This window comes from Neoarius graeffei, chromosome 19 (assembly GCF_027579695.1).
Source record: "Neoarius graeffei isolate fNeoGra1 chromosome 19, fNeoGra1.pri, whole genome shotgun sequence".
In the NCBI taxonomy this organism is placed as follows: Eukaryota; Metazoa; Chordata; class Actinopteri; order Siluriformes; family Ariidae; genus Neoarius; species Neoarius graeffei.
The window spans coordinates 44,001,920-44,025,385 of NC_083587.1; the positions used below are offsets into that span (position 1 = coordinate 44,001,920).

The 23,466-nt window shown below is 42.7% G+C and overlaps 1 protein-coding gene across 2 annotated transcripts in view; it reads left to right on the plus strand.

The window, feature by feature from the left end:
- Positions 1–1,954: 1,954 nt before the first annotated feature.
- The window catches only part of fzd6 (frizzled class receptor 6), a 32,028-nt gene continuing 10,516 nt past the window's right edge, over positions 1,955–23,466 (plus strand). Inside the window, exons 1-5 of one of the 2 annotated variants that reach the window (XM_060900119.1) lie at positions 1,955–2,243; positions 5,968–6,324; positions 14,868–15,064; positions 21,210–22,218; positions 22,343–22,491. In XM_060900119.1, coding sequence (XP_060756102.1) covers positions 6,139–6,324; positions 14,868–15,064; positions 21,210–22,218; positions 22,343–22,491 — 1,541 coding nt within the window. In that variant the 5' untranslated portion in view covers positions 1,955–2,243; positions 5,968–6,138. The remainder of the gene's footprint in view (positions 2,244–5,967; positions 6,325–14,867; positions 15,065–21,209; positions 22,219–22,342; positions 22,492–23,466) is intronic. The other variant, XM_060900118.1, reaches the window with a different exon arrangement.

Here is a 23,466-nt window from a genome sequence, read left to right on the forward strand (position 1 = left end):
AAAGAAAGAAAACAAGAAATTAAAAAAAATAAAATAACATAAAGAGCTAAGACATTACAAAACACCGCACATTGTTCGAAAAAGGAGTGGGAAGAAGTACAATACTTTAATTTCCCACCCCTTTTTAACTACCCCGAAATCCAAACTACATTAATACACCTATAAAAATAGATACCATATATACACTTCATGAATATCTATATAAATATATAATTACAAAAATAAATATATACACTTAATAAATATCTATATAAATATTTAATTACAAAAATAAATATATACTACATACCATATATACACTTCATAAATATCTATATAAATATATAATTACAAAAATAAATATCTACTACATACCTATCCCTGTAAATATAAATATATAAACTATCCCCATAAATAAATATATACCATATATACCATATACTAAGTTAGTTCTAATATAACAATCAACCCTAATATCTTATAACATAGATCTTCGTTTTCCTTGTTAAATGTATACTTACATGGTACTTGGTTAATTAATTGTAACTGATTGAACCAAATGAAATAAATAATATAATAACTGTATATATATGGTATGTAGTATATATTTATTTTTGTAATTATATATTTATATAGATATTCATGAACTGTATATATGGTATATATTTTTTATAGGTGTATTAATGTAGTTTGGATTTCGGGGTAGTTAAAAAGGGGTGGGAAATTAAAAAAGTATTGTACTTCTTCCCACTCCTTTCATTTATTTATACCATGCATACTCATCTCATCTCATTATCTCTAGCCGCTTTATCCTTCTACAGGGTCGCAGGCAAGCTGGAGCCTATCCCAGCTGACTACGGGCGAAAGGCGGGGTACACCCTGGACAAGTCGCCAGGTCATCACAGGGCTGACACATAGACAACCATTCACACTCACATTCACACCTACGGTCAATTTAGAGTCACCAGTTAACCTAACCTGCATGTCTTTGGACTATGGGGGAAACCGGAGCACCCGGAGGAAACCCACGTGGACACGGGGAGAACATGCAAACTCCGCACAGAAAGGCCCTCGCCGGCCCCGGGGCTCGAACCCAGGACCTTCTTGCTGTGAGGCGACAGCGCTAACCACTACACCACCGTGCCGCCCACCATGCATACTTACATGGTATAAATAAATATAAATATATAAACTATCCCCATAAATATATACCATATATACCATATACTAAGTTAGTTCTAATATAACAATCAACCCTAATATCTTATAACATAGATCTTCGTTTTGGTCTCCTAGTCAGTGCCAAACCAGCTTCACTGGGAGACCAAATTTTAAACCAAGTTATGTCTTATCATTTGGTTCAATCAGTTACAATTAATTAACCAAGTACCATGTAAGTATACATTTAACAAGGAAAACGAAGATCTATGTTATAAGATATTAGGGTTGATTGTTATATTAGAACTAACTTAGTATATGGTATATATTTATTTATGGGGGCGGCACGGTGGTGTAGTGGTTAGCGCTGTCGCCTCACAGCAAGAAGGTCCTGGGTTCGAGCCCCATGGCCGGCGAGGGCCTTTCTGTGTGGAGTTTGCATGTTGTCCGCGTGGGTTTCCTCCGGGTGCTCCGGTTTCCCCCACAGTCCAAAGACATGCAGGTTAGGTTAACTGGTGACTCTAAATTGACCGTAGGTGTGAATGTGAGTGTGAATGGTTGTCTGTGTCTATGTGTCAGCCCTGTGATGACCTGGGGACTTGTCCAGGGTGTACCCCGCCTTTCGCCCATAGTCAGCTGGGATAGGCTCCAGCTTGCCTGCGACCCTGTAGAACAGGATAAAGCGGCTAGAGATGATGAGATGAGATGAGATTTATTTATGGGGATAGTTTATAGACCATTTGGCCTCCCAGTAACTATGTTAAAAAAATGCATTAGCACATGTTTGGGTGGGGTTACAGAGAGTACAGCCACTGGAGGGCATCTGAGACTCTTAGGCTTCACTTTTCAACTTCTCTCTCTCTCTCTCTCTCTCTCACTGTCCAACTGGTTTTTCTGTAGTTTTCGTGTTCGGTGTGTATGAAATCTAAATCAGATCACCTGCACATATTCTACTTTACTGAAACGTATTCCTTCATTCCCAGGAAGTCCTGAACTCCAGAGCTGTGATGGTACTCTAACAGAAAGAAAGAAAGAAAGAAAGAAAGAAGATCTTAATAAACTTTGTTTTGGAAGCTGCAGTATGTGACGAAGAACAGGAATTGTACGTAAGTGTATGTGTACATGAGCTACAGAATAAAAGCAAACTAACCTAGACCGACTGTGATTGATAGTAAGCTAAGCTAAGCTAAGTTCTAGCCTTCAGTCTGTATTTGGCTCATGAAAACACACAAAACTACAACTACTGTGAAATGGTCGACATGAGACTTCCGTGTGGGACAAAGAAAACGTCCGATTTGTCGAACTTGGACAAAAATAATCAACACAAACTCGACTAAGCTCATTCTAAACGTGTAGATTTGTGTATTTTGAATTGACAACATCAATTTAGGTTGATCAGATGTATATACAGCATATACAAACACAGCCGACTTCCAGGCGGGGACTAAAGACTAACTTCCCGACATTCCAGCATTCGGTCTGAATCAGCAGCCTGATAAATATGTTTCAGAGCAAATTTCAATCTAATTTCCAAAATTACAAAGCTCCAGTGGTGCTTGAAAGTTTGTGAACCCTTTAGAATTTTCTATATTTCTGCATAAATATGACCGAAAACATTATCAGATTTTCACACAAGTCCTAAAAGTAGATAAAGAGAACCCAGTTAAACAAATGAGACACAAATATTATACTTGGTCATTTATTTATTGAGGAAAATGATCCAATATTACATATCTCATCTCATTATCTCTAGCCGCTTTATCCTGTTCTACAGGGTCGCAGGCAAGCTGGAGCCTATCCCAGCTGACTACAGGCGAAAGGCGGGGTACACCCTGGACAAGTCACCAGGTCATCACAGGGCTGACACGTAGACACGGACAACCATTCACACTCACGGTCAATTTAGAGTCACTAGTTAACCTAACCTGCATGTCTTTGGGGGAAACCGGAGGAAACTCACGCGGACAACATGCAAACTCCGCACAGAAAGGCCCTCGCCGGCCACGAACCCGGACCTTCTTGCTGTGAAGCGACAGCGCTAACCACTACACCACCGTGCCACCTTAGCAGTTAATTCGAAGGTGAAATTAGAGTTTTTAATCAATGGGATGACAATCAGGTGTGATTTATTTAAAGAACAGGGATCTATCAAAGTCTGATCTTCACAACACACGTTTGTGGAAGTGTATCGTGGTGAGATTTCTGAGGACCTCAGAAAAAGCGTTGTTGATGCTCATCACGCTGGAAAAGCTTCAAAACCATCTCTAAAGAGTTTGGACTCCACCAATCCACCGTCAGACAGATTGTGTACAAATGGAGGAAATTCAAGACCATTGTTACCTTCCCCAGGAGTGGTCGACCAACAGAGATCACTCCAAGAGCAAGGCGTGTAATAGTCGGCGAGGTCACAAAGGACCCCAGGGTAATTTCTAAGCAACTGAAGGCCTCTCTCACATTGGTTAATGGTCATGAGTCCACCATCAGGAGAACACTGAACAACAATGGTGTGCATGACAGGGTTGCAAGGAGAAAGCCACTGCTCCCCAAAAAGAACATTGCTGCTCATCTGCAGTTTGCTAAAGATCACGTGGACAAGCCAGAAGGCTATTGGAAAAATGTTTTGTGGATGGATGAGACCAAAATAGAACTTTTTGGTTTAAATGAGAAGCGTTATGTTTGGAGAAAGGAAAACACTGCATTCCAGCATAAGAACCTTCTCCCATCTGTGAAACATGGTAGTGGTAGTATCATGGTTTGAGCCTTTTTTGCTGCATCTGGGCCGGGACGGCTTGCCATCATTGATGGAACAATGAATTCTGAATTATTCCAGCGAATTCTAAAGGAAAATGTCAGGACATCTGTCTGTGAACTGAATCTCAAGAGAAGGTGGGTCATGCAGCAAGACAACGACCCTAAGCACATGAGTCGTTCTACCAAAGAATGGTTAAAGAAAAAATAAAGTTAATGTTTTGGAATGGCCAAGTCAAAGTCCTGACCTTAATCCAATCGAAATGTTGTGGAAGGACCTGAAGCGAGCAGTTCATGTGAGGAAACCCATCAAGAGCCCAGAGTTGAAGCTGTTCTGTACAGAGGAATGGGCTAAAATTCCTCCAAGCCGGTGTGCAGGACTGATCAACAGTTACCGGAAACGTTTAGTTGCAGTTATTGCTGCACAAGGGGGTCACACCAGATACTGAAAGCAAAGGTTCACATACTTTTGCTACTCACAGATCTGTAATATTGGATCATTTTCCTCAATAAATAAATGCCCATGTATAATATTTGTCTAATTTCTTTAACTGGGTTCTCTTTATCTACTTTTAGGACTTGTGTGAAAATCTGATGTTGTTTTAGGTCGTATTTATGCAGAAATATAGAAAATTCTAAAGGGTTCACAAACTTTCAAGCACCACTGTAAAGAATCAATACAACTCAATTGAAAGGTTAGTGTTATCACATTTGTGAAATTTGATTTTGTATTGATTCTTTACATTTGTAATTTTGGAAATTCGACAGGAATCTGTTCTTTACAATTTGCTCTGAAACATTCATCAGGCTGCTGATTCAGACCGAATCAGAGATGGACAAAGTACCCAACTTAAGTAATGAAGTCAAAGTACAGATCCCACTGGCCAAATGTTGGTTTAAAGTGCATATCCTGGACCAAATTCATGGGTTTTTTTATATGAAAGAATGTCCCTTTACACACTCATCCAGAAGGGTAATTTTGCACAAGGCCATCTGTCTACAGCAGAAAAAAATAAAATAACAAAACGCGTCTGGAAAAATCCCAAGGGAGTCTGGAGCCAGATTCGTGACGTCACCTGCGGAAGCGCCAGCAGGCTGCGAGAGCTTTGCACGGTTTCAGTGCACAGCCTGTGTAGACCAAGTTTAGCAGCTAGCGATTTTTGCATTGAAATATGGAATTGTCACCTGAGTGCAATATTATTTCACCTTTGGATGAAGAATGTAATGTTGCTACACCCTCCTACGATACATCTGTTAACCATTTTAATAATTACGTGATAACATTTAAGAAATTTGCAGAAAACCACCAGGTCGTTTTCTGATAAACAAGCCAGCGCTGATGTAGGATTCAGAGGGAGGCATCCCGCACGTGACGTCACACAAATTAACGTTTGCCAGAAAATCCAAATGCCAAGTTTTTTCAGAGGCGGACCAATTCGCCTCAAATGGCTTGATTTCAACTGAATTTTTCTGGCATTGCGCAAGGTAAAAAAAATTGCACAAAATGCAAAATGTGACAGATATTTGACCAAAGTTTTTAATATAAAATAGGAGAATTACATCATGTTCAAATAACGCTGCTGAGAAATCACTGAACTTGATTTTATACACAGTCTATGGACGTGATGTGACCCTAGTGATTACTGATAGTCTGTCTCAGTGTCACCTGCAGAAAAATCAATCGCGTTTTAGGAAAAAGAAAAAACATCCACTTTCAAAGCCGCTTCATAGTAACGAGGACCTTGATAGAAATGTAGTGGAGTAAAAAGTACGATATTTGTCTTTCAAATGTAGTGAAGTTAAAGTCATAAGTTTCCAGAAAAAATACTCAAGTACAGTACAGATACTCAAAAAGTGTACTTAAGTATAGTACTCAAGTAAATGTACTTCGTTACTGTCCACTTCTGGACATAATGCTGGAATGTCAGGAAGTTATGATAACACTAACCACAAATCCGCCTATATATCTATAATAGGCTACACAAATAGCTGTTTATTGAAAACGTATTAAAAATTGCTAACACTGGACATGTGTATCTGACATGTTTACTGCATTCTGTAATTTCCGTGACTCTGTTTCAGGCTCCTGTGTGTATTGTAGTGGAGTCACAAAGTCAAGGTGCTGCTTGTCTCCATGGATACGGCCAGACCTTTTGCCCAAAAGCCAACCCACACACTATTTCCGTTGTGCCCATGTTAAAGGACCAAGCAATTTTGGTTTTGTACTAAAACCGTGTGGAGTACCAATTCACCATGTGGAGTTGCACTTGGCTCTGGCTGGGTGTGTGTGTGATGCTACTGGACACATGTCACACACACAGCTCGTTCACCTGCGAACCTGTGCAGGTGCAGTGGTGCCACGACATGCCATACAACATGACCTTCTTCCCTAACATGCTTGAGCACTATGACCAGGACATTGCTGCTAGCAAGATGAAGGTAGGGCTTTGTCTTAACACCATCCATCCATTGTCTGTAGCCGCTTTATCCTGTTCTACAGGGTCACAGGCAAGCTGGAGCCTTTCCCAGCTGACTATGGGCGAGAGGCGGGGTACACCCTGGACAAGTCGCCAGGTTATCGCAGGGCTGACACAGAGACAAATAACCATTCACACTCACATTCACACCTACGGTCAATTTAGGTGGGGTTTACATTAGACCGTATCAGCGGATCATCAAATTAACGTTTTTAAAAACGATTAGCGTGCACACAGCAACGCCAATACACGATTCGCGTGCACACAGCAAAGCCAATACACGGATACGCTAATCACATGACTAATTCGGCACGTAAGTTGAGAAATGTGTCAGTGCGGCTCATCGCTTCCTCCTCAGCGGCTGCGCTCCAAATCACTCCGCCCTGAACAGCGAGTGCCCTCTGGAGGGTGCGCACTCCGGCCCTGCGCAGCTCACAGAGCGCGCGAGTGAAGCGCACGAGCAGTGATTCGGGACTGAGCCGCTGTGCGCAAGTCACTTACCACTTGCAAGTGGAAGGATGGTAAGCCTAAAGACCATCATAACTACACAATGGGCAGTATTTGCATCAGTATTTGCAGTATTTTCATACGTTTATACTCTTTAATGAAAGGTGATACAAGATGGAAGTCCGCGCCATTTTTCAGCAGTCGCGTCACATGACCAACGCCAGCGAATCAGGAAGGTAGATGTCACAGTGACGTTGTCCAATGACGACGCCAGCTAGAGCTCAGCACAGCGTATCCGCGTATTCTCAATGTTTACACAGCACCGGACCAGACACGATCTGGATTGAATACGTGGACCCTGTCGGATTCCCGTTTCCCGGCGTTTCCAGGCGTTTTAATGTAAACGGACAGTGCATCCGCGAAGAAAACGAGACAGATACGGTCTAATGTAAACTTGGCCTTAGAGCCACCAATTAGCCTAACCTGCATGTCTTTGGACTGTGGGGGAAACTGGAGGAAACCCATGCAGACACGGGGAGAAGATGCAAACCCCACACAGAAAGGCCCTCGCCAGGACCTTCTTGCTGTGAGGTGACAGTGCTAACCACTACACCACCGTGCCGCCCTCCTCTTAACACTAGCTGCACTAAAATAGATAAGATTTGTATTTGCTCTCAGTTACCCAGTGTTCGGTATTGAGTGACTGTGACACTGTTTCAGCTGGCATTGGTCATCTACCAATTTTTGATGTTACAGGGCTGACTGGGTTTTAACTTGGATCACATATCAGCAATAAGTGACACATAATCAGTGCTGCATGAGAAAGAGTGGGGCGACAGCATCCAAATATCCCAGCTTACCATATCCCAGGTCTGCACCATTACAAAGGAGAAAGAGTGTTAAACAAAATGCCTGATGAAACCAGCATGTTTTTAGCATAGACTCAAAGATTGAGACTGTGATTGAGTCCTGAACACTAACCCAGAACGTTCTTGCTGTGACAGTGCTAACCACTGCAGCACAGTGCTACACAGTATATAAGATCACGTCACTATATTTATTAAAGATGCCACCAAAATATTTTGGCCAAGGTAGTCCAAACGGGGCGGCATGGTGGTGTAGTGGTTAGCACTGTCGCCTCACAGCAAGAAGGTCCTGGGTTTGAGCCCAGCAGCCGACGAGGGCCTTTCTGTGCGGAGTTTGCATGTTCTCCTTGTGTCCGCTTGGGTTTCCTCCAGGTGCTTTCCCCACAGTCCAAAGACATGCAGGTTAGGCTAATTGGTGGCTCTAAATTAACCGTAGGTGTGAATGGTTATTTGTCTCTATGTATCAGCCCTGTGATGACCTGGCGACTTGTCCAGGGTGTACCCCGCCTCTCGCCCATAGTCAGCTGGGATAGGCTCCAGCTTGCCTGCGACCCTGTAGGACAGGGTAAAGCGGCTACAGATGATGGATGGATGGATGGATGGATGGATGGATGGATGGATAGTCCAAACGGCATGTTCAGGTTTCATCTGAAAGAGGAAAAAAATAGGCCTACAACAAAGTGTAATATAGAACACCTCTCAAATAATGTTGATGGCAGTTATAATTGTAAAGCACTTAACACTGTTTGCAGGGCTGTTTCATGCTATAGAGGATTTCGACGTGACGTCACAGGTCACGTGACGCCCCGGTGTCCGCCATTTTGAAGGTCAAGCTAGCTAATGTCAACAACAGTAGCTGGTATGTTACTGTAGCAATGTTTACGTTCAGTCATTTGGATGACTGTTTAAACCTTTCAGTCTCAAGTTTTTCCTTTACTGTATTTACTAGTTTACTGAGCTAGCGCGCTCGGGCAGACTGGGAGCGAGCGCGCTGGCTCGGGCAGGCTGGGAGCGAGCGCGCTGGCTCGGGCAGGCTGGGAGCGAGCGTGCTAGCTCAGTAAACTAGTAAATACAGTAAAGGAAAAACTTGAGACTGAAAGGTTTTAACAGTCATCCAAATGACTGAACGTAAACATTGCTACAGTAACATACTAGCTACTGTTGTTGACATTAGCTAGTGCTAACAGCTAGCTGCTAGTGCACTGCTACAACTACACCGACCCTAATAATACAGTTCTTGGTCATTGCCTGGTAACAGCAAATTTATAACGGGCCATGTCTCAACAGACTAAGAAGTTATTTCAATGACATTTAATAACATTTTGTTTATCCTGAGGCCCGAAAGTAAATGAAAATGTGAACAAACCTTAGCTGTAATAAGATGGTGACCACCGGCTCCAGGGACGACCCGCTGATGTAGGCATGTTACCCAGCCTGGTTTTTAACGACATAGGTATACAGATCATGTGGGCCGAAGTCAGGTAAAGACGAGGGCTTCGTGTACTTCCGTACGTCAGTGAACAATCCTGGTGGAAGCAGGTAAACGTCGTTCTCTAAGCCTGCTAACCTCAATTTTTGCAAATACCTCTCCCTCTGCTCGCCCTGTAAATGCCCTACGTCGCTGGATAGTGAAGGTGTTTTCTGCATCTCGCTCCTTTTTCTTTTATGTTTTTTCCCTGGTATTTCCCACATGCCTGACTGCAGGTCAGGAAGATCACCCGCGCTGCAGTGCTGCAAAGCCAGAAAAAGATAGCCTGGTAACGTGTACGGATCACGTGCACCAGCATCATTGATTTTCTGGTGATATCGCTTCTTACTCGCGTCATCTAGGCCGGATAAAATACTCGACAATAAGACTTCATCATGATCAACAGTGTATCGCTACCGGTAGTCGCCATATTTATGACCGTCAAAATGGCGCCGTCTGCTTGTTGACATGGCAACGGTCACGTGGGTCGAAAACCTCTATAAGTAGGCATATCAAGTGAAAATTCAAATTCAGTCCAAATTACTTGAAACTGCTCTCACTGAATTCAGAATTGAATGCAGAACAGTGTACTTTTTACAGAATTAAAATACGTTTATCCATTCTTGAGATATTACAAATCAAAGACTGAAAAAATGGCTTAATTTTTAAAAAACTGCCATAATATTATATATTAAGATAACCTGGTCCAAAATGGGCCTCATTAACAAACGGGATCAAATGTTTTTTCTTAATAACATTTTTATTTTTCAAGATATTTACATGGACATTGGCAGACACATAGATGGTTGTATACTGAATACAAAGTTTGAAATATTAGTTAAATATGCAAATTTGTATTCAATTAGTATTAATTATGCTTATTGGGTAAAAATGTTATCGGTACACTCAAAAAAAGTAATAAAAGAATATTTCTAATACCCTCTTTGTGCTCTGTAGGCTTTTGTATTTGTCAAAAGTAGGGCTTACGAGTGTTTATATGAAATAATATAAATGATAATATTCACAGCTTTCAAGGCGAACCTCGAAAAAACTGTGTGAGCCGCATCCAATAAACAATTCACATTAATTGAATTGAAACTGACACTCGCGTTTCTGACTTCCGGTTTTTTAAAAGTATCATTCCAACCACTAAGATCTCAATATAATAATAATAATAATAATAATAATAATAATAATAAGTTAAATTTATATAGCGGGTGGCACGGTGGTGTAGTGGTTGGCACTATTGCCTCACAGCAAGAAGGCCCGGGTTTGAGCCCCGTGGCCGGCGAGGGCCTTTCTGTGCGGAGTTTGCATGTTCTCCCCGTGTCCGCGTGGGTTTCCTCCGGGTGCTCCGGTTTCCCCCACAGTCCAAAGACATGCAGGTTAGGTTAACTGATGACTCTAAATTGACTGTAGGTGTGAATGTGAGTGTGAATGGTTGTCTGTGTCTATGTGTCAGCCCTGTGATGACCTGGCGACTTGCCCAGGGTGTACCCCGCCTTTCGCCCGTAGTCAGCTGGGATAGGCTCCAGCTTGCCTGCGACCCTGTAGGACAGAATAAAGCGGCTAGAGATAATGAGATGAGAAATTTATATAGCGCCTTTCGAGAAACCCAAGGACGCTTTACAGTTATAGACAAGGAAAAAAATAATAATAAATAATAATAATAATAATAATAATAATAATAATAATAATAATAAATTAAAAAATAAAAAGTAAAAAAGTCCACCAAGTGGGGGTCAGGATGTAATTCCCGTGGTGTAGCAGCCACAGTCCCACCAAAAGGCGCACGAAAACGAGTCCCACATCTCCAGCACCGCCGCCGTGACACCGTCAGCAACGTCGCTCGAACACCACGCCATGGATCCACAAAGTGAGCAGAGAAGCTCCGCCACGCAGAGCGCTGGTGTGTCCCAAACCACCTGCACAGCTGCTGCAACGCCACCGAGCAACATCGCTCGGAACATCACGCCAAGCACTAAAGCACAGAGCACTGGACAACCACGATGTAAAATGAGCAACAGGCTCACTGCAGTCCATTAGCTGGGAGCACAGGCATCACCCACGGCGAACCAAGGCCTGGAGGAAACCGACGCCCAAATCTGGGTCTGGAGCTACACCACAACCAGCGGACAAAAACGCTCAAACAAACATCAAACTACACAAATACACAGAAAAAAATAAATAAATAAAAACATGAAAATAGAAAAAGAAAGAAAATAAAAATAAAATAAAAAAAAAGCTCTGGTGAGAAGCGGCAGCCAGAATGCGCACGACGTACTCTCAACCGGAAATGGAAACGAAAAAAAAAAACAACTACAGTTATATTCTAAAATAGTTATTTATTTACATGAATCAATTTGATTTTAACAAATAAGTAGGTAAAGCTATGAAAACTCACTTCAAAGTTTCCCATGAAGCATAACATCAAAACTAGCAGATGGAAAATTTTGCTGAATACTTCATCAGAAACAGTGAGAGCGAGAGAACATCGCTATAAAAGTTATCTGATTGATTTTCTCGAGTAATCCAGTCAAAAACCAATCAGAAGAGAGCGAGCCTGACCACTTTCCCGTGACTCAAAAAGCACCGGCAGTTTCCCGACGTCACGCAAGCAGAGAGTTTTTACTCTGTTGGACCAACTTCAACCTGCCTTTACTCCCAAAGTACTGAACAGATCTTAAGGAGATAATTTTCTTTGGAAAGCAGAAATTATAAGCTTTTTGATGATCGTGTTCATGATATAAAATATTCAGGAGTTAAGCAGTGACCGATTTGGAAACTTAGACGAGCATCTGCATGCAGAATTTTCACAGGACAGACAGTGAGCGTCTGATGTGCCCAATAATAAGTGTTTGCTTAGGGGCCCCATGATTTTTTTAAAATAGACATCCAAAAACGCACACTTTACTATCATTTGGCAAACAGGTTTATCGTGCAGTCTAAGGGGGTCCCATTTGTAGTACGAAAAGAATAGGTAACCAGGGTTTTTTCTAGAAAAATCTAGTATGAGGGCGCTCACCATGGGGAGGGAACAAGGATGGTGCCGGTTGTCCGTCCCCCCCCTCCGCCATGTGAAGCCGTTGAAAAATTGAGGCTACAATGGGACATTCTGAGGCTATCTGAGAGGGAAATTGTAACAAATTGTTTGTCAACATTGAAAAAGAAAGAAGTAATCTTCTTCTGTCCCGGACAGTCTTTGGCTTTCTTACGCTTCGTGCCGCGGGATGACATCTTTAAATGCCCAAGTGTCAACAAAAACAACTCGCGAACTACTTCTGTCAAAAGCTCCCGCGCCGGTGGGTGAAAGGTCATTCAGTCTCGAGAAATCTCGCTCTACAAGTCAGCTGACCTTGGATGTAACCCATGTCAAATCTCGCGAGAGCAGCCGCGATAAGTAAACAACATGGCGCCTCAGTCTGGAAAACGCCAATTCGGATTGTTTTTGCACCGTCTGGCGGTATATCTACTATGATTGGAATGTTTTTGGAGTAATTATAACGTATTCGATGATCAGACACATTGTCACATGGTGTTGCTGGGATGTTTTCATGGAGAAAAGATCGTTTTGAGAAAGATTGCATGTTGTGCAGTAGCATATAAGTGCATGGCCTAAGTGTGACTTGGGGTTCAGTCGGCATTTTGGTAAGAGGGCGCACTCCAAGAGTAAGAGGGCGCAGCGCCCCTGTTCCCCGGTTTAGATGAAAGCCTGGGTAACTAACATAAGTAATGTCAAAAGATGACAAAGAACGGACGATCATGAAGTGTTCATATCTATTTGGGGTGGAAAGCACAAGAGGAGACGTGGACTGAAAACAGCGGTCGGAAATTAATGCTAATTCATTGCTATTTTTATTCAGTTTGCTTGTTGATGGAATTGAAATGGGGGAAAAAAATAAAGGCTAACTAGATAGTGAGTATCTAGAGCACAGTCATAGCCTACAGCCTCCATTTGGCTCACGTGAACAGCAGGTCTTTTCACACTTGTTCCGTTTCAGTGCTCCAAGTTGTCTCAGATCGATGACTCAGCATGTTTTGTGCGTATGTGAACACAACAAATGAACCCAGACCCCTCTAAAGTGACCCACAAATGAACCCTACTCTGACCACTTTCAGAGGTGGTCTGCATAGGGGTCATTTGTGCTTCATTTTGTGGTCCGCTTGATGTGTTCATTGTGAAAACAAAGTGGTCTCAGTTCGCTTCACGTTTTGCCTTGTAGATAAAGAACTTGAGAGCTGAGTCATGTGGTCCTACAACAAGGTGAGTAGTGTTGTGTAGGAACATGATAGATAAGCTAAGAGGACCACTGTGGCACTAGCAACTAGAAGAGCACGCAGACCTCTGCCAAAGACAATGGTTGGCTCTTCTATGATATGCAAATCTGCAACCACAACCATTTTATATATCTGGATATATTTCCACAATTAGTAGAATTATGTGCTGACTTGTTTATCTCGGAGGATTACCGGTACCCGTGAATGTGGATTATGATATGGAGTCATGGTATTTCTACATTGGTTATGTTTCCTCACTGTTGCCCCTTTTCCACCAAAGCAGTTCTAGGGCTGGTTCGGGGCCAGTGCTTAGTTTGGAACCGGGTTTTCTGTTTCCACTGACAAAGAACTGGTTCTGGGGCCAGAAAAACCGGTTCCAGGCTAGCACCAACTCTCTGCTGGGCCAGAGGAAAGAACCGCTTACGTCAGCGGGGGGGCGGAGTTGTTAAGACCAACAACAATAACAAGACCACGAGAGATCGCCATTTTTAAGCGACGAGAAGCAGCAGCTGTACAAACGCGAAGTCATCCATTATTATTATTGTCGTTGTTGCTGCTGCTGCTTCTTCCGTGTTGTTTTTGCTTCGATATTCGCGCCAAGGTTTATGCAAACGTAGTGACGTAACTGACGTATACAGCGACGTAATGACGTGGCTTCCCTTAGCACCGCGAGCTATGGAAAAGCAAACTGGTTCTCGGCTGGCTCGCAAGTTGAACGAGTTGTGAACCAGCACCAGCACTGGCTCCGAACCAGCCCTGGAACTGATTTGGTGGAAAAGGGGTATATGAGGTGCAACCCAAAAGTTCCATGACTTGTCGTGAATGGAGTGCAGCAAGGTTACTGTATGTGTGTGGAGCATGCTGTAACTTTTGTGAGTCAGTATGCCGTACAATGTTTGCGTCGTCAACATTGGGACCTGTGTTGCATGCGTTTTTGTGACGACATGCACGTTTGCGTAAAACTGCATAAAACTTGAGCAGAGAGTAACCCTGGTGAAAAATCTCTCAAGGATCTGTAAAGTTCTTTGTGAGGGTCTTTGAGGATCCTGTTGAGGATCTCAACAAAGATCCTCAAAAGATCTTCAAGGATCTTTAAAATTCTTGGCAAGATCTTCAGGGATCTACAAAGATCTTGTAACTTCTTGCCAAGATCTTCAAAGTTCTTTTCAAGATCCTTGTAGATCTTTGGCCTGAGCTGTCCACAATCACAATCACAAAAGAAGCTACACTCTTACTAGATATATCACTTTTAAGAATAACCTTACAAAATGTGAGACTAAGGAAATCAGTTTTAGTAAAGTGCTTTTTTACCACTTTTAGAGGGACTCCTTTAACTTTATTTATTTATTTGGCATCAGAGTAGCCAGTTAATAAAAAGATTTGGTATATTCAGAAATACAACCACAATGTGGAGAAAGTACAACCTCTTTGTTTTTGCATTTGCAGCACTTCATGCCACTGGTTAGTCTACACTGCTCGCCAGATGTGCATTTGTTCCTGTGCCAGGCCTTTGTTCCAGAGTGTACACAGCAGACACGAGTGCACCAGCCCTGTAGAGAGCACTGTGAGAGTGTCCTCTCTGACTGTACACAAGACATGAAAACCTTTGACATCACTTGGCCACTGGAGCTATCTTGTGACAGGTCCAAAACACGCACACAACACATTTTTTTTTTTTTTAAAGATATCTTTATATATGTGACCCTCCATTACAATACCAATCACATGGGTTAATTTTTCATAATGGAGTTATTGTGCTTCCATGAAAGGCTTTTAAAGAAGCTTTCCAGTGATGCGTAGATCAAGAAAATTGACCAATATTCTATCGAGATATGGGCATTTTAAGTAAATTTTTCAAAAAATTCTTCTGAAGGAGTCAGAGTTTACTTTTTACAGAAAGTCAGAAATGGATAGATCTGCTTGGAAAATTTACTACATAAACTCCTTAGCAACACATTAAATATTAATGAAATTTGGGGCACATTTATTATGGCTTCACAGATGTATACACCAATTTTTTTTTTCCACTGTATCTTTTTAGGAACATGTTATTAACATATGAACAAAATGTAGGTTTTTTTTAAACAGGATTTTTCCTCTTGTATCTTCCATGTATTCTCCCCCCATCTATAGCTCATGTATGGGTTGTTTTACAATCAGGGTACAAAGTTTGTGTCACAGGAGTCCAAAATTCAAATTGATTCAAACTGGTTCTTGTACCAGTTTTTAAGTGAAGGACAAGTTAAAGAACAGATTTCAGGTCATTTTTTGACATATGTGTATGGTAGTTTTGTGTAATCTGCTATAAGATGGGAGAAACAAATGAAGTGATTCTCGGAGAGGACCAGCGCTCGAAACTAACGGTGTCCCGACGTCCCGGGGACCATAAAAAATGTCATCGGGACACAAAATTATCATATCTGGGACAATCCCGGGACAATGGAAAAAAATAGATCTAGAAAAAAAGTTCTACATTAATATTATTTACAAAGCCGTAACACATACGTAGACATTCACCTAATTTGTCGATTTTAATTTTAAAACGTTAACAGCGAAAAATACATAGTAGCTACACTTTCGATTCACCTGCATCCGTAGGCTACAGAGCAGCGCATTCTGTTCTAGAATCTTCGGCCGGAGTCCGCATTATATGGACTTGGAATGGAATTGCTACCGCACACGCTGCGCCGACTCTTGCCAGAACAAAAATGCTGAAGTGGTTGAAGCGGACCGACCGCGGGGAAGAAACTGAGAGCCCAGACATAACGTCTCCGGGACCTTCAGGATCCAAAGTGTCATCGCCTGGTCTGCAGGCAACGCTACTGAATGAACTTAATGAACACTGTTAGACACGTTATAAAATACAACAGGAATGATGTGGATGATATTGACGGAAGATACCGTTCAACAGAATAAGTGAGTTTTCTTGGTGTCTTTCTAGTTCAGAAAGTTTAGTCAGTCAGCAGCACAACTAGGCTCGGACCTGGCACTATGCTGATGTTGCTAACATTTGCACCCACGTTTCGGCAGCGAAAGTTCATAAAATGGGTAACGGAAAGTTCTTAAAAATGGATAACGGTAATGGATAACGGAAAGTTCATAAAAATGGATAACGGTAATGGATAACGGAAAGTTCATAAAAATGGATAACGGTAATGGTGAAAATTATAAGTTGGCCTTATAAGTGCCAACAGATATTCAAGGTATAAGTAGATGAAATGAACATAAAAGGGGTCTTATTTTCAACTAAAGTGTACTGCAGATGTAGGGAGTTGAAACATTTTCTGAATGAGCTAGTTGGCCCCTTTAAATAAACGGGTATCTATTCATACAGTGAGATCGCCAAAGTTTAATAAACTGAAAATGCAATAACTGTAATTTTGAAGTAGATGATGTATAGGACATGTGTCGCTTGTGTCTTGTGACTTATTGTAAAAATGATATAAAGCAGGGGTGTCAAACCTGATCCATAAAGGGCCTTGTGGCTGCAGGTTTTCATTCCAGCCATGCAGCAGCACACCTGACTTGGCTCATTCAATCAACTGAACTGTCTTCACACAGTCAAATACTTGCAGCCACACCCACCCTTGATTAAAGGGTGGGTGTGTCAGTTGATTGAATAAGCCAAATCAGGGTGCTGCTGCATGGCTGGAATGAAAACCTGCAGCCACACGGCCCTTTATGGATCAGGTTTGACACCCCTGATATAAAGGGTTCAAAATCGCATAGTTACAAATATAATAGTAACTTCATATGATAATATTAACCACTGGTTATTTCAGAGAGGAAAAAAATGGGGACACTGTTGCTTCCATTCGGGACAATACAACACAGAATTCGGGACCACTGGGGGACACAAAGAAAAAAAGTTAATTTCGAGCCCTGGAGAGGACATTTTTTTTTTTGACAATTCAGAATCCACTACTTCCATAGTGCTTTTAAATATAAGGCTGTAAGCTTTGTGTTAGTTGTCTCTAATATGTATGTCCCAATATCTTGACCACATTTTAGGATGAAAATAACCATTTTAGATATGTTATTTTATATTGAAAAATTAGCTGTCTCGGAGAGGACTTTTTTTTGACACAATTACATACTAATTTGATCAAAATAGTCTGAAAACTTACTGGCATTCAACATTAAAACTTAACTATGTTTCCAATGATATGGAACCAAATATTTGTTTTATGGTATAAAGAATGATTTAAGTGCATCCCTTTTAGAGCTACTTGTGGTCAAAAAAGCACTTTTTCTAAATGACACGACTAATTTTGCTAAATATGACATATATTGCCATACATTCACCAAAAATAACGTTATAACCAAATTTTTTTTTTGCATGGTAAATAGAGCTATCACAGGGCTACAATAAACAACCAAGTTTATTTAGTCAAGCCTTTTGATATTGAAGATAATAAGTGTTAAATGTGATTTTTAGCTTGCGTACCCTGATTTGTAAAACAACCCTTATAACAAAAGACCCCCCCGCTTCATCCCCTCTACCATGGCATGACTATACCCATGACCACTCCCACTTCTGTAGCCATGCCTACGTCCTTTCCTGCATCTAATACCTCCATTCTGTCCTCCTTATCCTTCATCTTCCTGCACCTATCTCTCTTCATCGTCTGACTCATCTGGAGCAGCACATCTGGTTTAGGGCACATTATGACCTTGTAGGGCTGAGGAACAAAGGCTCGGGTTTGTTTGTAGAGTTACTGTTGCCTAGCTAGTAGAAGTCCATTTGAGGGAAGTGTGACTGGAAGACCACCTGGATCATTTCTTTGGGTACAAAAAGGTAATAGCATGGTCCTCCATCAGGCCCGATCTGGCATACACAGCTGGAAAAAAGAGGAGTTCAGTGAGCTGTAGGAAACCATTACAACACAAGCTATTTGGTCTATTTCATTAAATGTATTCTAGTCTGTCATGTGCAGCCACTGTAGGCACTCAGCATGACGACCCATGCTTGTCAACTTAAAAATAAAAGGGCATGAAAAAGAAAGGCCTATCTGCGTCTGTACACATTATTTAAATGTCAATTCTTGGAACCGAACGTGACTGAAACTTCTTGTCCTGGTTTATGGTTGCTGATATTTTTATGTGCCTTCAAAGCTATGCATTGTTCACACTGCGCTTATAAACATAGTGACTTAATGTTAGACTTCCCTTCAAAATGTACACTCGTACTCATGAAGTTAATGCCAATTCCTATCATGACCGTTTGACTGATGGTTGACCGAATCAACGTCAACCGGTTAAATTTTTTTTTTTGGTTGTCGGTTAAAAAAATCAGTCATTTTGAAGCTGCTGATTTTGGAGCGGAGAACCTGGAATTCTGTGTTGTAAACGTGTGGGGCATGCCATGCGGTGTAAGGACGACAGCTGACAAATCAGAAACACCCATTCAGTCATGTCCCGCCCTCCCGCCCCAGTTGAAGACAGCTGCCACTCGGCGAAAGAAAAGTGTAGACACAGGCTTTTTAGCTTACAAATTACTATTCTGTTTTTTTTTTTAATTATTATTATTAGAAGGCACATGGAGTTTAGTCCTGCCTTGGCCAGTGCATTCTGAAAGTATGTTTCGGTCTGTAGCCAACAATGCATGTTATTGCAGATCATATTTCTCCACACAAACTAAAGGCGCAGATGCCGACTTTTGGAGGGAAGGGGAGAGAATGAAATGACAGCGGTGTCTGAAGGGGGAGTGACAAAACACAGCTTTTATGTCTGTGAGCCAAGTCGGTGACGGCTTCAGAGCAACTTCAATACCATGCTGTAATGGCGTGTTGATATTGGTAACGGCGTTATAACGATTGTAGCTAATTAATTAGATTACCCGACGTTATAACAGCCTTTATTTTAACGCCGTTATTCCCATCACTGAATGTTATGTACTTCTTCTAGCACTTGACTTTATTTTCAACGCCATCATGGCCAACTGAAACTGTCTCTAAGCTGGAGCCATTTGTCCTCCGCTGCAATACAGACCCCTCGACATCAGTGCCGCGTTTGACTATTGCCGCTTTTCCACTACCAACGCGGCTGAGTTGGGCTGAGCCGTGCCGTGCTGAGTCGGGCTGAGTCGAGCTGAGTGGGGCTGTTGGAGTTGCATTTCGACTATAACCGCGCTGAACCGTGCTGGCTGGAAGTGGGTGGACACATTGGGTGGAGTTAGCGAAAGTGGGTGGACGTCACGTGATGTCGTTAGGCGGCGCAAACAGTGACATCAGTGACCTTTTAAGCGGTAGTCTCATGACCCGGATAGTAAACAATAAACATGGAGGACATGGAGTCGTTAGTGTTGCTGGTCTTGGTGCTGTGGCTTGTTGTCACCGACAACGCCAACAGATACTGGCAAGAGCGTATAGATGAGGCGAGGCGCATAAGGCTTCAGAAATTCTCGTAATTTGTAATTCTCCTTCTTCCGGGCTTACGGTGTTTACAGATCCCAGCGTGCTCGCGGGGCGTGTGTGGGCATGTAAGGACACTCGTCCTCACCAATCAGTGCACAGGGGAGTGTCTGCTCACGCCCCCAGCCTCACTCGGCACGGTTTGGCTCGCTTCAGCCCCACTCCAAAACTGTGCGAGTTTTGGGTGCTGAGTAAGGCTGAAGCGAGCTGAGTCGTGCTGCTCTGAGGTAGTCGAAACGCGAGCCGTGTCGGGCTGAAGTGAGCTGAAAAAGGGTAGTGGAAAAGGGCCATAAATGTTTCGCGCTGTAGAAAAGGTAATGTGAGTGGAGGGCAGCGACTGGGACTGAATGTGCAGATGCTCGCGGTTAGATTTAGAATAGATTCTAATAATTCCAATTCTAGAGTTTTAAACTCATAGGTTAACCGACTTCAACCGGCTAATGAGGCTCGGTGGTCGGTCAAGATTTTTTTTAGTTTTCGCCATCCCTAGTTCATGATGCCCCTCACAATAACAACTTCCATAACACACTACAGAAAGATCATAGTAACTGCCCACAAGATATGAAAACGTGACTCGCCTACATTTTGAAGCTTCCTCTTACTTGACTTGGTCAATATCGCTGGCATCGGCGGCATATTCACCACAGACAGCATTTTCCATGACGAACATGAAATCGGCCTTTTTCAAGTCAAAGTCATCCTCGAAATCATCTTCGTTGTTACTGAGATCAGTTATAATCGTCTCAATACAATGACTATTTTAGCCCACACAATGCATTTCTCTATCTCATCTCATTATCTCTAGCCGCTTTATCCTTCTACAGGGTCACAGGCAAGCTGGAGCCTATCCCAGCTGACTACGGGCGAAAGGCGGGGTACACCCTGGACAAGTCGCCAGGTCATCACAGGGCTGACACATAGACGCAGACAACCATTCACACTCACATTCACACCTACGGTCAATTTAGAGTCACCAGTTAACCTAACCTGCATGTCTTTGGACTGTGGGGGAAACCGGAGCACCCGGAGGAAACCCACGCGGACACAGGGAGAACATGCAAACTCTGCACAGAAAGGCCCTCGCCGGCCCCGGGGCTCGAACCCAGGACCTTCTTGCTGTGAGGCAACAGCGCTAACCACTACACCACCGTGCCGCCCCTGCATTTCTCTATGAATCTCAAAATCGTGATTTGTGACATCTGATTGGTTTTGTAATGGAGGATCACATGTAATGTTTTGAGTAAAATATTATTTTGTTTTTTTTTATCTTTAATTATGCAAAATACAGTTACTGTTTCATGGATACTTCTTTATCCAATTTACTACAATCCACATTCTCCAGCTCCGTAAAGCACATTTTCTCTGTGTGTTTTAGGCTAAAGCCCTGTCACACCTCTGCAGAAGAGTCAACTGACCTACTGCAAAAAGACGTAACAACACCCAGGGCATCTGCCAGTAGAGACTTGGGCTTCTGGTGTCCCTTACAACTAAAGACCCGTCCTGGTCAGAGTTCCTCCTTCCTGGGTGCTCAGGACTGTGCTCCTCCATGTCACAACATGTACTTCAAGACACATGAGATTGAGTTTGCCAAGATGTTTATCGGCATCTGCTCGATCATTTGCTTGTGTGCCACACTGTTTACTTTCTTTACCTTCCTCATTAACGTCAAGCGTTTCCGCTACCCAGAGCGGCCAATCGTCTTCTATGCCATATGCTACAGCTTTGTGGCTCTCATCTACTTTATCGCATTCCTGCTGGGTAATGAGGCGGCATGTAACAAGCCCAGCATGCCTGGCACTGTCTCGACAGTAGTGCAGGGGAGCCGGAACAAAGTCTGTACACTGCTCTTCATGATGCTCTACTTTTTCTTCACTGCTGGTATGGTCTGGTGGGTCATTCTCACAATCACCTGGTTTCTTGCAGCAAGGCCCAAGTGGAGCTGTGAGGCCATTGAAAAGAAGGCTGTGTGGTTCCATGCAGTGGCCTGGGGCCTCCCAGGGAGCCTTACTGTCATTCTGCTGGCCCTCAATAAAGTGGAGGGGGATGGGATCAGTGGTGTCTGCTTTGTTGGCCTGTATGACCTGACAGCCTTGAGATGGTTTGTGCTGGTTCCGCAGGCTCTTGGTGTGATCGCTGGACTCTCCCTCCTCCTTGCTGGCATCGTTTCACTTAACCATGTGCGACAAGTGATCCAGCATGATGAGCGTAACCAGGAGAAGCTGAAGAAGTTCATGATACGCATAGGTGTGTTCAGTGGCCTGTATCTCCTTCCTCTGCTCACACTGCTGGCCTGTTACTTGTATGAGCAGGCCCTGCGGAACAGCTGGGAGAAGACGTGGATCAACGAACACTGTCAGGAATATAGCATCCCCTGCCCCTACAAAGTGAGCCCTGATTTTCTTGTATCGTACTGCATGATAAGAGGAGCACGGATATATTTTTCAGTAAATGTGGTTCAGAATAAATGTTGATGCAGATTTGTCTTGTGCGTTTTTGTCTGTTTTCTAGAAAATTGATCCCGCTTGGCCAGACCTATCTCTGTTCCTGATTAAATACCTGATGAAACTTGTAGTGGGCATCTCCGCTGTTTTCTGGGTTAGCAGTAAGAAGACCTGGTCAGAGTGGGCCTACTTTTTCAACAGAACACGCAAGAAAGAGTGAGAGTTCACTTTTGGTCTGTCTTTGATACTCAATTATGGATGATTCTAAAGCCATGGTTTACAGCATGTTAGTCCTATTAAAGCTGTCGTGTTTTTGTTAAAGGAATACGCCACCCCCAAGTGAAATTGAGTCAGTCCCTGCAGTCCCTAGAGTTGGATGAGTGAGCCAAAGCGTTTTGTAGCCGACCCAGCCATTGTCCTGATCTGGAAACGTCCCGGTTAGCTTTAGCTTAGCGTAGTCGCTGTAATCCGGCGTGTCCAGCTAGCATTGTCGTTGCAAAAGTGAATCAAATAACTCAAGATTTTTTATAATTATTTCTCATGACCTGTACATTCACATCGAGTACACATATCAATGCAAATTAACACGAAGGGATTTACTAGACCAATTTATATCTGGAACTATTTTCGGCCACTATTTTCGGCCAGCTAGCATTGTCGTTGCAAAAGTGAATCAAATAACTCAAGATTTTTTATAATTATTTCTCATGACCTGTACATTCACATCGAGTACACATATCAATGCAAATTAACACGAAGGGATTTACTAGACCAATTTTTATCTGGAACTATTTTCGGCCACAGCACAGGCAAAGCACCGCTGCAGGCGCAAAGACACCGCGCAGCACCTGAAAACCCTGGTTTCCCTGGTAACACTGGTGTATTGACGGAAGTTGTGGTGCTGCATGGTGTCTTTGCGCCTGCAGCGGTGCTTTGCCTGTGCTGTGGCCGAAAATAGTTCCAGATATAAATTGGTCTAGTAAATCCCTTCGTGTTAATTTGCATTGATATGTGTACTCGATGTGAATGTACAGGTCATGAGAAATAATTATAAAAAATCTTGAGTTATTTGATTCACTTTTGCAACAACAATGCTATCTGGACACGCCGGATTACAGCGACTATGCTAAGCTAAGCTAACCGGGACGTTTCCAGATCAGGACAATGGCTGGGTCGGCTACAAAACGCTTT